A 14,370-nucleotide genomic window follows, 5' to 3' on the forward strand; every position below is an offset into this window, starting at 1 on the left:
CATCATAATGAAAAGTAGAAGCTCCATTGTTTATTCAGTTAGCTTTAATGTTAGAAAATTCTTTTTAACGGCTTGTGTGCTTGTTTGATATTTCCTTTAGGTTTCTACATTTAATCCCACCTAGTGAATAACTCATCATCATTGTTCTCTATTTAAAACAGCAGGAGAGCTGTCCATGGTTCTGAAACTCTTCACTTCCACAGTTCAGTCTTATATGAACATCATCTCATTACATCCCTTATCATACATTACATTAACATACATTTAATCTACCCTGTTGTTTTCGAAAATGTACACACCTCATGAAAAACTCCCACTCACTGTCTTTGCATGAATATTTGCCCTGTGGTGTTCAATCAAAATGTGAACACACAGATCAATAGACCAGACCCTGTCCAGATGCACCGCCAACTGCTTGCCAAGCACTTACACTGACCGGCCTTATTTATAAGGCTATGCTGAGCAATATATTCAGTATTACACCTTTAATTGGGATTCTCCAGGGACCTTGTAAAAGTTTTCGAGAAAAGCTGGGATTTAGCACACACGCCAAACTTAAGTTCAGTGACCAATTACCGCCCTTCTCTTCAGAGGTGTTGCTGTACGGTATTACATCTCCTACTGTTGTATTATGAATGTAGTGCGGTGATCCCACTCCCTTGGTTGCTTGTTAATACTCAACTATGGAGAACAGGTCTCATTAGTCTGTGTCAGAATATACTGCTGCAGGCCATTAGAGGCTGCTTTAAACATCAAGGCTGCAGTGCCTTATCTTACTAATGAACATCAACTGGTATAGTTTAAATGCACACCAGCAACCATTTAAATGCGCTTAAGTGATTAACCTATCAAGCTCTGAGGAACACCATGGGGGAGTGGAGTGTAAGCAAACACCTCCTGGCTAATGTGTTGCATTTGTACGCTACAATCCCAGAATCTGATGAAATTGTTTATTGAAGACCTGTATTACACAGGATAAAATATTAAAATGTTAATTAAATCATATAACTCTCTCTGGGCAGATCCCAGAAATTGCTAGAGTTAAAGCTGAGGAGATAATTATCTCAAAGCAGAACCAGTTCACAGTAGCATTCTTTGTCAGAAAAAAATGTGTTTTTAACAGCATAGAAGCAACAATGTCAGAAAGAGTTCAGTTGGAATGAAAGAAGCTAAACAAGCACACAATGCCTTATTCAGGAGAAGTGAAGGTCTATGTGCGTCAGTGAGTGTGTGAAATGACAAGTAGGAGAAGACGTGCAATGGTGAACTGTTAACCAAAACAGATGGGAAATAACATAAACCTCATATACTCATTTACATATGCAAAGACGATGTTTGTCTTCCTGAAAATGTTTTTCTTTGACATCATCATAGATGATCACCATTAATGATGGTTTTTAAAGCTGATTACATGGTCAATTATTGCAGATATACAACAATACTTCACAGTTTTAAGTACTGTTTTAGGCCAAGTGGGACACTTTTTTTCAAAACTGTTCAACTGATCAAGGTGGTTAGGACTGGTATAAACCAGCCACTATGTTCCAAAAAACAGTTTAAGCTGATATAATTTTCATGCTGACACATATACTGATTTCTTTGTCACTTTTTATAGAAGAAATTGCTTTAAATGTGACATTGTATTATTTAAGCTGCACACTCATTTCCTGTAATTCTACAATTACTATCCCACTTTTGCTAAAAAAAAAAAAAAAAGCTTTTATCAGTGCTTAATTGCAAATGTACAAAAAAAACTCTCCACTTTGCATAGTTCACCCTATTTATTTTGTGTTAAGTTATTTGAATGGTCCATACTGTTCTGTAAGGTATTATTTTATGGCAAATATTGTTTTGTGATGTTTGCATTTATTTTTTGTAATGATTTTTCAGTGTTCCTGTAGTTCAAACAGTAGAGCAATATCAAGCTCCTGGGTATGATTTCCAGTGAATCCATGAACTCAAGTTGCTTTGGAATCTGGCAAATGGTATTAATATTTACTGCTCTTATTGACTTGATGATTTGAAGAAGTGTGAGGATGTCTTGTGTATGTGTACAGCACCATAGAGTCCAAGACAAATTTCCCTTCAGCAACAATAAAGCAATACAAATTTCAATTCACACGCGTTTTGTAATATTACATTCATAATGACTGTGCAAACAGAAATAATGGGCTATTCATCCTGTTGGAATATACATATTATGGATAGATTTTTAATGACAAATGAAAGCAGCCATTATTTTCAGACTGGGGCTACTTCAAAAATGTTTAATAAAGGAAGGTATTACAACACATTTTCTATCTCTCTCTCTCTATTTGTCTGTCACTACACACCATATAAAAAGACCTTCACGAAACAAAAACAGATTCATTAAACTTCCACGAGACACACAAAAAGAAACATCCATTTCCAGTCACAGACACAATGAACAGACAAAATTCGTTTGCTTTCATGTTTATTTAGGTCCCTCCCAGAGGAAATCTGCGTCTTACCTGCCAACTGCTTGAACAAAATTGCTTATTATACTTCAACGTCATCGCGCATCAGTCATATTTAATTATTTATTTCACCGTTCATCTCCACGAGCCTCATAAAAGACTGTGAGGAGGAAGGCTGGAGAACAGTGATATGTGAATGGCAGATGGACGTGTGAAGTGTGTGCAGCAGTAGCTACACTGTAGACGACTCCACAACAATTTGGCTGTGGCTGTGCCGACATGACAACTTTTGATTTTTCCGACGTGGAGGCATTTTTGGATTGCCATCCGGAGCTTTTCGAGGAATATCTCGTCAGGAAGGGAAAATGTGACACCCTGAGCAGGTGGCTCAAAGAGCATCAGCCGTCCAAAACCTCTCCTGCGGAGGAGAAACGCGGGGTCGTAAAGGATCCCATCTGGCCCACGAACCCCGACGGACTGAGGCGCAGATCGTCCCACATGGAGCTCCGCAGGAACTTCGCCCGCTCCAAAGCGACGACTGCGCACCGGACCTACGACGAGCACGTCAGTCTCACGGCTCACGAGTCCCAGTCGAGTATGCGACGGCGCGCGCTGCTGCGGAAAGCCAGTTCGTTACCGCCGACTACGGCGCACATCTTGAGCGCGCTGCTCGAGTCCCGGGTGAACGTGCCTCAGTATGCCTCCAGCGCCATTGACTACAAATACAGACTCAAAGAGTCCAACGAGAGGGAGTTCTTCCTCGAGCTGGTTAAGGACATTTCTAACGAACTTGACATGACGAACCTCAGCTACAAGATTCTTATCAATGTGTGCATCATGGTGAACGCAGACAGGTGTTCGCTTTTCCTAGTGGAGGGACCGTCTCATAAGAGGACGCTGGTGTCCAAGTTTTTTGATGTGCACTCGGGTACGACGGTGCGACCCTCTTCTAGTACTCTGGACTCAAACGAGGTGCAGGTTCCGTGGGGAAAAGGCATCATAGGTTATGTAGCAGAACACGGAGAAACCGTCAACATCCCGAACGCATACGAGGTAGAACTGCAACTAATAATACTGACAATTACGCAGTCATTGGTTGCGAATTATTATAAGGGGTTTGATGGTTTAACCCAAAGGACGTCGAAGCAAAAGGTTGAGTTTTTTTAAAGCATGTCCTTTTCAAAAGGGGTTTTGAACTTTATGGAATTATACAAGTTAGATTACAAGTTAGTGGTGCGTATTTTTACCTGTTGCCAAATAGACACTAAATAACTTCGCTTTCGCCAGAGGTAACCATAACAACAGTTGTGCGGTCAGTTTCGATCGGTACGCAAAAAAAGCTGGACTAAAACTGTCATTTTGTACGACTATTATGAGTTTACATCATAAATCACAAAAACCTTAAGTGTATTTTATTTTTCATTTGCACAACTGACGTTTGGATAACTCTAGTTATAATTTACGTGGAGCAAGACAAAAACTGACAGCTTGCGCCAGGGACTTATATGCAGTGTACAATACATAAAAAATAAAGTTCTTGGGGAGCCCGGGGCTAGTTGTCACAATTTTTACTCCAGTGAATATTTCTCAGGTATAGGTTTATTTTAGAATAATGAAATAATGTAGGCGTATACAGTAGGTCTTGGCTACAAAAAAAAACAACAACAACAAAAAAATTTGTTGTTAACAATTGAGATAAGAAACAATTCAATCAACGTTGACCTGCCAGTAGGGGAGCATGTTGTCACACTATATCGGTGTAAATTGTCACAATGGAATCTGACATTAAACAGTCTATTATAGACTTTTAGCTACATTTAAAGAGTAAAATAATTATGAAACAAAGCTATTCATGAAACAGCAACATTTTAAGAGTTGACGCAAAAATCTAAAATCACTGTTTTGGCCAACATATAACATTTAGAAGACACATAAAAGCTTGCCCCAAGTTCAGTATTTCAAATAAAATCTACCTTCATTCATATTCATATTCAGTAGCTTAGCTTGCTCTCTTGTTTACCCAACAGCTATGGCAAAAATATGAACCTTGAGTATGGAGGATAGAATAGATGTGCCTTTAAAGATTTGTGATTTCTACCGTTTCTGCAGCCAAGGCTTTGAGTCGCTGTCTGATTATTTTGATTATGTCAAAAGTTTCAAGAACGTAGCATTCCCCATGTGAAGATATCTCGATTACAGTGTTGGCTGTTTCCCCATCTTCAAATACACACTACCAGTCATGCGTACACATCATTATATCATGGCCACAGTCAAGCCTTCCCTAGTACACTGTGGTCAGAAGAGATCCATTGATGCAGTGCAATGAATTTGCCACTATCCTATCACTCAGTTGGAATTTTATGCTTTTGGTGGCAATGAATGCAGTTGTAAAAAGTGATGTAATATGCTACAAGATTAATCTGAAATACAACAACTACAAATACATGTTCATGTAGTTTTTCCCATTCCCCATTGTAAAGTTTTTAAGGTGTCTTTGATCCAGTGTAATTACGTACTTAGTAATATTAAATAACAATGTGTACTTAATATAGGTTTGAAATTAGATTTGGTTTAGGGTTAGCGGCATGTATTTAGGCAAAATTTACTGTGATTACAGGTAACGTGTAACAAGGGCACTGAAAAATAAAGTGTTACCATGCTTTTTTCCCCCCAAATCATCTTGAGTTAGATTTGAATGAGGCAAAGTACATAAGTGGATTTGGGATTGATGTGCAAAAAAAAGAAACATTTTCAATTTTTCAAAAGTAGTCTTTTTATAATATAAATCAAAAATAAATCAAAACATCCCAATTATCAACAGATTTTCTTTTACAATTATTATCTACTGTATTACATCATCTAATTATTATTTCTAACAATTATTTTCTATAACAATACAGTAACTTGTCATAATGAATGCATGTTAATTTTTGCATCTAGCCACAATGTTGTGCCTCCTTTGTACTGTGTAGGACCATCGGTTCAGTGATGAAATCGACAAGCTGACGGGCTATAAGACTCAGTCCATTCTGTGCATGGCCATCCGCAACAGTGATGGTGAAGTCATCGGTGTAGTGCAGGCCATCAACAAGAACCCCAGCGGAACTCCATTCACCGAGGACGATGAGAAGGTACATAAGCTTTGTTCTCCTTTTCTCTTGGCTTCATGCTGATATTATATTCTAAAGCATCTGCTCCAGCTAGTGGATTTATAGCCTGTTACATTCTCCAGATGCCTATTACTATATTGCCCAAACTTTAACTGGTAATGAAACTCTAGAGTGTGAATCTAATTGCTGTGCTAAATCAAAAGAGATCAATGAATTAGCACCTTGGCGAATATCCTGCTATGCTGGAGTACAAGTAGTTCTAAAAAATGAGTTATTCATATTTAAAGATTTATTTTATAACAGGAGCATAACCAGTTGAAGCCCTGTGGTCATTTTGCACCTTTATTGAGTTACTGCATATATCAAATCTAGAACTGATATTTGGAAAATTCCAACTGGAAGAGAGAATCCCTATGCCCTACTCACTCCAAAGGTAGAACCTTTGAAGTGCCGACTTTGGAGGGAGCATGAAGCTGTTTGAAGTGCACTTGGTGTGGAGAGCATTGAAAAACAATGTCATTTAGACATTATCTTCAACTGGAATGGTACTGTAAAAAGAGGTAACCAGCAATTGTTACGTTAAAGAGCTATATCTACATGATCTTACCCTTAAATTTAGTTCTGTCATGACAACTCTCGGATGGACTGGCATGGTAATGTACATGACAATGTTAATGTATTTGGAATAGATCTGCTACGCTGCTGATGCTGCTGCTGCTACTTGCTACTGCCAATACATCCACAACATGCTGCTGTGCGCATGTAAGAAATATTGCTGCTGCAAATATAACATACATGAAATAACCCCCATATAGCATACATGAATCACCTCATAGCAGATCTATACAGGTGGAGCTGGGGAAGGTGGAGGGTTTCTGAAGCAAGCTGCAACTGCTACGGCAAGCACTAGTCATATATTTGAATGTTGAGCAGCGAGCTCATTGGCTACCGATACAGGAGAGAACCAATCAGCTGTGCCATGTGATAATGATGTCATTAGGTCAGATTGAGTTAGACCTATCGGACTGCGCCATCTAGAGTTTCATGCTAGAACTCTGTATTTTTGTTGGTGAAACCTACTTTGTTTAGGTTGATTCAGTAATGTTAAATAACATTTTTTATTTAAATAAAATCAATTAAATTAGATGTTTCCACATGAAGCACATTTTTTTTTAGGTTACTGTTTTTTTCCGGTGCAATGTAATGCGGTGTCCTTCATCCCATTAGATGTTCTTACCCTGAAAAAAAATGGTAACCTAAAAACAGAAATATCTAAATTAACTGATTTTAAGTCTGGAATATTATTTAATATTGATGAATCAACCTAAATACAGTAATTTATACTATCAAAGCTACATTTTATGGGTGAAATCAGGTAGAAATAGCCCTTTAAGGTAACAATTGGAGGTCATCACATGACCATAAATGATAAAATTCCTTGAAGTGAACTTATTATACCATTCGTGAAAGGGTCCTTAATGAAGGGAATTTAGTTATTCACTTTCTTTTGGAATGCCCCTAAAAATGACGTCCCATGCCTGTCAAGGGTGCACAACCACCATTTGGAATTCGCCTGCTCTAAATTGTTCTCAGAACAGAGGTCATCTTTGTCATTGGCTAAATCAGCACATGTGAATGCCATACCTCAGAATCTTACATTTCAGTGCAGCAGATCCAGTACTGCAGTCTCTGGACACAAGTCAGTCTGTACCCGCACATCTCAGCCCTTCACTTTCATCGCTGCTTCAAAACAGCTCTCTATAGATAGTAATTAATAGCACAGCATTTCTCTTTAGAATTATTTATGCCAAGCAGCACTGAAAGCAGATACACAGGCTGTGCTGTTATAAATGCCCTAGAAATAAACTGATGAACTGATGTGATGCCTCCAGTCCTTCTGCTGTTGTTCTTTTTCCCCCTCTCAATATCTCACCGTCATGCATCAATCAGACTAAAGCTTTGAAAGCATCACACTTCTCTCTACAGGTGCTTCAAATGTATCTACCATTCTGTGGAATATCAATCTCCAATGCCAAACTCTTCTCCGAATCCCGCAAGGAGTATGAGAGGAGCAGGGTGAGTCAAGACCTGCAGAAATGTTGCTGAATAAAACCCAGTTTTTCAGACTGATTTTAAAATCTGCCTCTAGACTTCTAGGCGTCTCAGACAGTGTGCTGCTTGATTTTGTAAGCTTGTTTACAATCCTCGGGTTTCAAGGTTTAAAATATTTAATAATTTGCTTGAAGGCCTGTGTTATCTGAATACATTTCGAGCTGTTGCTGATGTTCCTCAAGGCCCTGCTGGAGGTGGTGAATGATCTGTTTGAGGAGCAGACGGACCTGGAGAAGATAGTCAGAAAGATCATGCAGCGTGCGCTGACATTGCTGCAGTGTGAGCGCTGCTCGGTGCTTCTGCTAGAAGACATCCACTCTCCTGTGAGATTGCCTTTTTAGTCCCCCTTTTCTCTTTTCTGGCACAATTTTGGTCCATCCTTATTTTGTGTGTTTTCTTGTCTTTCTCCATCCTTTCCACCTTCCACCATTCTTAAAGGGACAGTTCATCCAAAAATGAAAATTCTGTTATTAATTACTCACCCTCATGTCATTCCAAACCCGTAAGACCTTCGTTCATCTTCGGAACACAAATTAAGATATTTCTGATGGAATCTGAGAGCTCTCTGACCCTCCATAGACAGCAAGGATATTACCAGAACATAATCAACGTAATCAGCGTTGTTTACGTTCTGCATGTGCTCGCTGTCTACTGAATGTAAACAACACTGATTACGTTCTGGGGTACTCTCCAAAATGGCAGAAGACGGTAACTCGGGGAGAAGAATTGTTGAATAAGTTATATTATTATTGTTTTCTTTGCGCACAAAAAGTATTCTCGTAGCTTTGTAAAATTACGGTTGAACCCCTTATGTCACCAAGGACTATTTTACAGATGTCATTGCTACGTTTCTGTGAGTTGATCATGGTAATATCCTTGCTGTCTATGGAGGGTCAGAGAGCTCTCAGATTCCATCAAAATTATCTTAATTTGTGTTCCAAAGATGAACGGAGGTAACCCTTTAACTAATTCAGCTGGGCATCCTCTCTTTGGCTTTTACATTAGTCTTTATTTAAACACAGTAATAGGTTAGCATTTTAGCATTTCCGGTTCCGGGTCAGTAGGTTTTTGAATTGATTTTTGGTTTGCAGTGCCGATTCTAGACCGATCCTAGATGTAGGGGGGAGGGTATGAGTGTATGAGTGGTTATGTACAAATGAATGAAACGCATTTGTCCGTGTTTCACTCCGTCTCGAATCGCGCTCGTGGAAAGCTCTTGAGAAACAGTGTCGCTTCCACGGCTCGGTACGCTTTCAACTCGTTTTTAGTCTCAAGCAAGACTGTACGACATTTACATTACATGATTTGACTGATTTTTACGTAGAAATGGTGACAGCGCACCGCATTAAAAGAAATGATCATTAATGTTTTCATAACCGCTGGCTGAATTAAAAAACAAACTAAAATTAAATCATCTTTGAGAGCAAGGGGGTGCCTTGGTGTTTCGGGGGACCTATGCAGCTTGCGTATTTTGCGTATAGGGAGGATCAGCTCTGTTGGTTTGGTTAACAAAGGTTTAAAGGGATAGTTCACCCAAAAATGAAAATTCTGTCATTAATTACTCACACTCAGGTCGTTCCAAACCTGTTTACAAGCAGAAATGCACACGCATGCATCATGGCACTCTCGTGAACGCGCATTGAAGACTGACCCAGAAGAAAAGAAATTGTTGAATAAAGTCGTTATTTTTGTTTTCTTTGCGCACAAAAAGTATTCTCGTAGCTTTATAACATTGTGGTTGAACCACTGATGTTGCTGAGGTGAGCAGAACACACCCTCACAGACCAGTTTCATGTTGATCACTTGGCCCAAACCAAAGTATGATTCCAAGCCCACATCTCTCTCATGCTGCCAGTTGAGTCTAAACTAGCATACTAGCAGCAGTCATCTAGATAGTATGCACTTGTGAAAAAAAAGTACACTTAAGCATACTTAAAAAAAAGTACTTATTATGGAAAAATATGCTTTAAAATGATATACTTAAGTGTAGGCTGACTGTAATTTATTGCATTACAATTAAATGAACAGGTATTATAGTATACAATTAATATTAAATACAATTAGTTGAACTTAAGTGTGCTTTTTTACCCACTTCGGTAGGACTCAAGTACATATTAATATGTAATTTTATAATTACTTTGAAATACTTTGAATAACTTTAATTGTCGTATTGATTAGTGTACTGCCAAATGTACTGGCAAGCATTTATGGTAAAGTAAAACGTAAATGCATGTCTATTGAAACTTTTTAAATATTTAGTCTATTTAAATATATCAAGTAGTTTACATGTGCATAAGTATGTTAGTGAGTGCATCAAAATAAATGTACTTCTTTAAAGAATGACAAAAGATTATTAAAACGATGTGAAATGTATTTTAAAGTAAAGCCTGTAATTTGGCATGATTACAAAGTGCACTTTTATGTGTTAAGGAATAAGTTAGGAATAAAAGTGTACTTTCTTTAAGAACACTTCAGTGGCATTTAAAAAAAAAAATCGAAATTATTTTATTTGCAAGTACAGGTTTGTTTTTAAATAGAGCTAAAAAAAAAATTGAGAAAAAATTGAGAAATAGAGAGGGAAAAAATACACTAAAAGTACACATTCAATACAATTAAGTGCACTTCTTTTTCACAAGAGTGCACCTTTAAGCATGTATATGAACCCAAGTCTACTCAAAAACACACACACACACACATGTATCATGCAAGCATTGTGTTTCCTACTCAGGCGGACCAGGCTTCTGGTTTTCATATCAGATCAGTTTTATGTGTCCCCATCTGGAATCGGACACATCAGATTATTGGTGAGTTTCCCCACACAACTGCTTATATACAAACCCACAAAAACAACAACTAAAATAATGTCTTACTTTCATTAGGTGTTGCCCAGATTCTGAATCGCTTGGACAGGAAGACATTTAATGATGCAGATCAAAGGTTATTTGAGGTGTGACTTAATTCAAATATTTGATGTTGGAATAAAATGGCCAATCAATATTTTATAAGTGAATTAGAGCCTTACATACTTACATTACTGATGATGTCATAAATCATACGCATGAGTAATTTTCATTTCCATTGTTCCTCACAGGCATTTGTTATTTTCTGTGGTCTGGGCATTAACAACACAATGATGTATAACCAGGTTAAAAAGACTTGGGCCAAGCAGTCTGTGGCTCTAGATGTGAGTAATATCTCTTATTGGTATTTCTTTTTATGTTTTAAACTGCTCATTAACATAATAGCTACATTTTTTGCCTGCATATAAATCTGTCAGACCAGTAGAGAGAATATATTGTGCACGCGTGGTATGGTTACATAGTGTGCACAGTGTATTGTTGTTTCTGTCTTTTCCAGATGCTGTCTTATCATGCCACATGCTCCAAGGCAGAGGTTGATCGACTGAAGGTAAGATTAAAATATGTAATTTAAGTCCATACAAACTAGACTCAGCACTGAAAATATACTAATGTTTTAAATTCATTATGTATATGTGAAGTTTTAGATGTTGAAACATTATTGACCACTGGTCTACTTATTATGCCATTCAAAAATGATGTGTCAGTACAGTTTTTTTAGTATTATTCAGAAATTATGCAAAATTATCAAAAGTGACAGTAAACACATTTTTAATAATGTTACAAAAAATTATATTTCAAATAAATGCTGTTCTTTTGAACTTTCTGTATATCAAATAATCTTTAAAAAATGTATCACAGATTTCATAAAAATATTAAGCAGCACAACTGTTTTCAACATTGATAATAATCAGAAATGTTTCTTGAGCACCAAATCAGCATATTACAATGATTTCTGATTTCAATGTGACACTGAAGACTGGAGTAATGATGCTAAAAAAACAGCTTTGCCATCACAGAAATAAACTATATTTGAAGATATATTAAAATAGAAAACTTTTTAAAATTGTAATAATATTTCACAATATTACTATTTTTGCTGTATCATTTTATGTTACTTTACTGTATACTTATTTTCAAATAAATACAACTTTGGTGAGCATAAGACACCTGAACAGTATACTGTATTTCAAGTAAATAAAAAATAAAATAAAAAATGTGTCAAAGGAACAACAAAAAATATTGATTTTATTGATTACCTAATTTAAAAAAAAGACATATGTTCATTTAAAAATTATTTTTGTCACATGCTATTTCGTGTATTATAAGTCATGTTGCATAGAAATAAAGCTCTTTAAATAAACTATAACTATAGCAAAAAGTAAATCACTCTTTAATTACCTATTTTATCATTTATAATATTATAAATTATTCATTCAGTATCTGATTCGTTGTAAATATTACAAATGCTTTGGCAATACGCTGTAATGCCTGTCATGCAATAAAGCACATTTGAATTTAATATCAACAGCATTACAATTTACTGTATATGACCAGTGCGTTATTATCTTTACAGTGTGATAGAGCTAGATTCTGTAGTGTTGCAAAGTGTGATACAACACATCCATAAACGGTTGGTATAAGATTCCCAGATCAGTAGCATATAGAAACCTTTTCTCCAGAGAGGCGTGATGAAAACTTCAAATTAAACTCATACATTAGAGAGATAGAAGTGTAAAAAACATCTCAGCCCCCAACGTTTCCTAGAAATTTATAGATGGTGGGTCCCAGACTTGGTATGAAGTATTAATAATTGAAATGGCAGAGTGTAATATACTCTTTCTGTTTGAGCCCTCAGTGGATCAGGCTGTACTCTGGTGTTTAATTGCCTTGCTACTGGAGTTGCTGAGATTGTCCCCTCTCCTGTCTCAGGCTGCTAAGATTCCCCTAAGCAGTGAGCTCGGGATCGATGAGTTCCACTTTAATGACTTTTCTCTGGACAACGACGCCATGATCACTGCCTCCCTGCGGATGTTTTTGGAGCTCGGTGTCGTGCAGAAATTCAAAATTGATTATGAGGTGAGGCAATCCCCATCAGGGCGGGGGCCAAACGCCAACCCTATACTGACTGGAAGAGTGAAATGCTGCTTACATATGTATGCTGTGTGAAGCAGGGAGCGCTGGGTTATGGATTGGGGAGAGACTGTGCTGCAGGCTGGTTTCGGGAACACAGGGAGGGTCTGGAGCTATGGTGTGAATACTACAGTGTGCCTTTCTTTTCCTGCTCAGGTGCTGTGCCACTGGCTGCTTACCGTGAGGAAGAACTACCGCACCGTAGCCTATCACAACTGGAGGCATGCCTTCAACGTCTCGCAGTGCATGTTTGTTATGATCACCGTAAGTCACAGATGATGATCCAAGTGGCCTGAAATATGTGGTTTGATAGTTCACTCATTAATGAAAAGTCCTCATTTATTCACCCTTAGTGATTTAATCGAAACCTTCTTCTGTGGGACACAAAATAGTAGAATGTTTAAGCTGCTCTTTTCTGTACAATGAAAGTGAATGGTCAAATAAGACCTTCAACCCTTGTGAAAAAGGAGTGTGCTTAAGTATATTGAGTGTGAGCTTGTTATTTACTTCAAATCCTAAAAGTATTTAAAAAAAAACAGTACTTGAAAATATAATAAGTGATTTGTATTTATTTAAAGCATCATCTCTTAACAATCTTTTGACATGCTTCAACACTTATTTTATAATAATAATTTATGCATTTAGCAGACGCTTTTATCCAAAGCGACTTACAGTGCATTCAGGCTATAAATTTTTTTACCAGTATGTGTGTTCCCTGGGAATCGAACCCACGACCTTTTGCGCTGCTAACGCAATGCTCTACAACTGAGCCTTGCCTAACTGAGATATATTTTAATGCATGACATGCAAGTTTCAATAGAAATGGCGTTAAAGCATATTTTAGTTTATCACAAACCCTTGTCAGTACATTCAGCAGCATACTATAACCATGTTTTAAAACCATAGAAATCATTACGAAATTGCATATTAAGATGTACTTAAGTCCTAGTTAAGTGCCTTCAAAAAACTCTACATTTCAGGTGATTGCATTTTGATTAATAAATGCATTTTAACAGTAATACATTTTCATTTAATTGCAATTAGCATGCAAGTGTCCAGAAATGTTACATTTAGTTCACTTTTGAAGTATGTTATTTCAATAATAAGTACTCCTTTTAAAAGTATGCTAAAGTGTACTTTATTTTCACAAGGGAAGGCTATATATTCAGTGAATAACGGCTTTAATTCTGTTCGTTATTGTTTGAATTTTATATTGCACACAAGTCATATAGATTACTTCTATGATGGTTTTAAAGGGTTACTCCACCCCAAAATGAAAATTCTGTCATTAATTACTCACCCTCATGTCGTTCCAAACCTGTAAGACCTCCATTCATCTTCGGAACACAAATTAAGATATTTTTGATGCACTCTGAGAGCTCTCTGACCCTCCCATAGACAGCAATGTAAGTAACACGATCAACGTCCAGAAATGTAGCAAGGACATCAGTAAAATAATCCATGTGATATCAGGGGTTCGACCGTAATTTTACGAAGCTACGAGAATACACGGATACGTTGTTTTCGTTCAAATCAATGTGTAAATAAACGTAGAAAACGTATCCGTGTGGTGCGGCTGACACAGAATAGCATACGCTGTTTGCGTTCAGTGGATATTCTCCAAAATGGCGCTATGGTGACGCCGAGGAGACGAATTGTTGAATAAAGTCGTTATTTTTGTTTTCTTTGCGTACAAAAAGTATTCTCGTAGCTTCGTAA

At 37.2% G+C, this 14,370-nt stretch overlaps 1 protein-coding gene across 1 annotated transcript in view; it reads left to right on the forward strand.

The window, feature by feature from the left end:
• The first annotated feature begins 2,717 nt into the window (after positions 1-2,717).
• The window catches only part of LOC107685581 (dual 3',5'-cyclic-AMP and -GMP phosphodiesterase 11A-like), a 20,423-nt gene continuing 8,770 nt past the window's right edge, over positions 2,718-14,370 (forward strand). The window contains exons 1-10 of the mRNA XM_016482227.1: positions 2,718-3,491; positions 5,411-5,569; positions 7,535-7,624; positions 7,843-7,983; positions 10,389-10,464; positions 10,540-10,607; positions 10,752-10,844; positions 11,018-11,068; positions 12,451-12,597; positions 12,808-12,915. Of these exons, the coding sequence (XP_016337713.1) occupies positions 2,718-3,491; positions 5,411-5,569; positions 7,535-7,624; positions 7,843-7,983; positions 10,389-10,464; positions 10,540-10,607; positions 10,752-10,844; positions 11,018-11,068; positions 12,451-12,597; positions 12,808-12,915 (1,707 nt within the window). The remainder of the gene's footprint in view (positions 3,492-5,410; positions 5,570-7,534; positions 7,625-7,842; positions 7,984-10,388; positions 10,465-10,539; positions 10,608-10,751; positions 10,845-11,017; positions 11,069-12,450; positions 12,598-12,807; positions 12,916-14,370) is intronic.

Source organism: Sinocyclocheilus anshuiensis, unplaced genomic scaffold, assembly GCF_001515605.1.
Source record: "Sinocyclocheilus anshuiensis isolate Anshui unplaced genomic scaffold, SAMN03320099.WGS_v1.1 scaffold185, whole genome shotgun sequence".
NCBI classification, from domain to species: Eukaryota; Metazoa; Chordata; class Actinopteri; order Cypriniformes; family Cyprinidae; genus Sinocyclocheilus; species Sinocyclocheilus anshuiensis.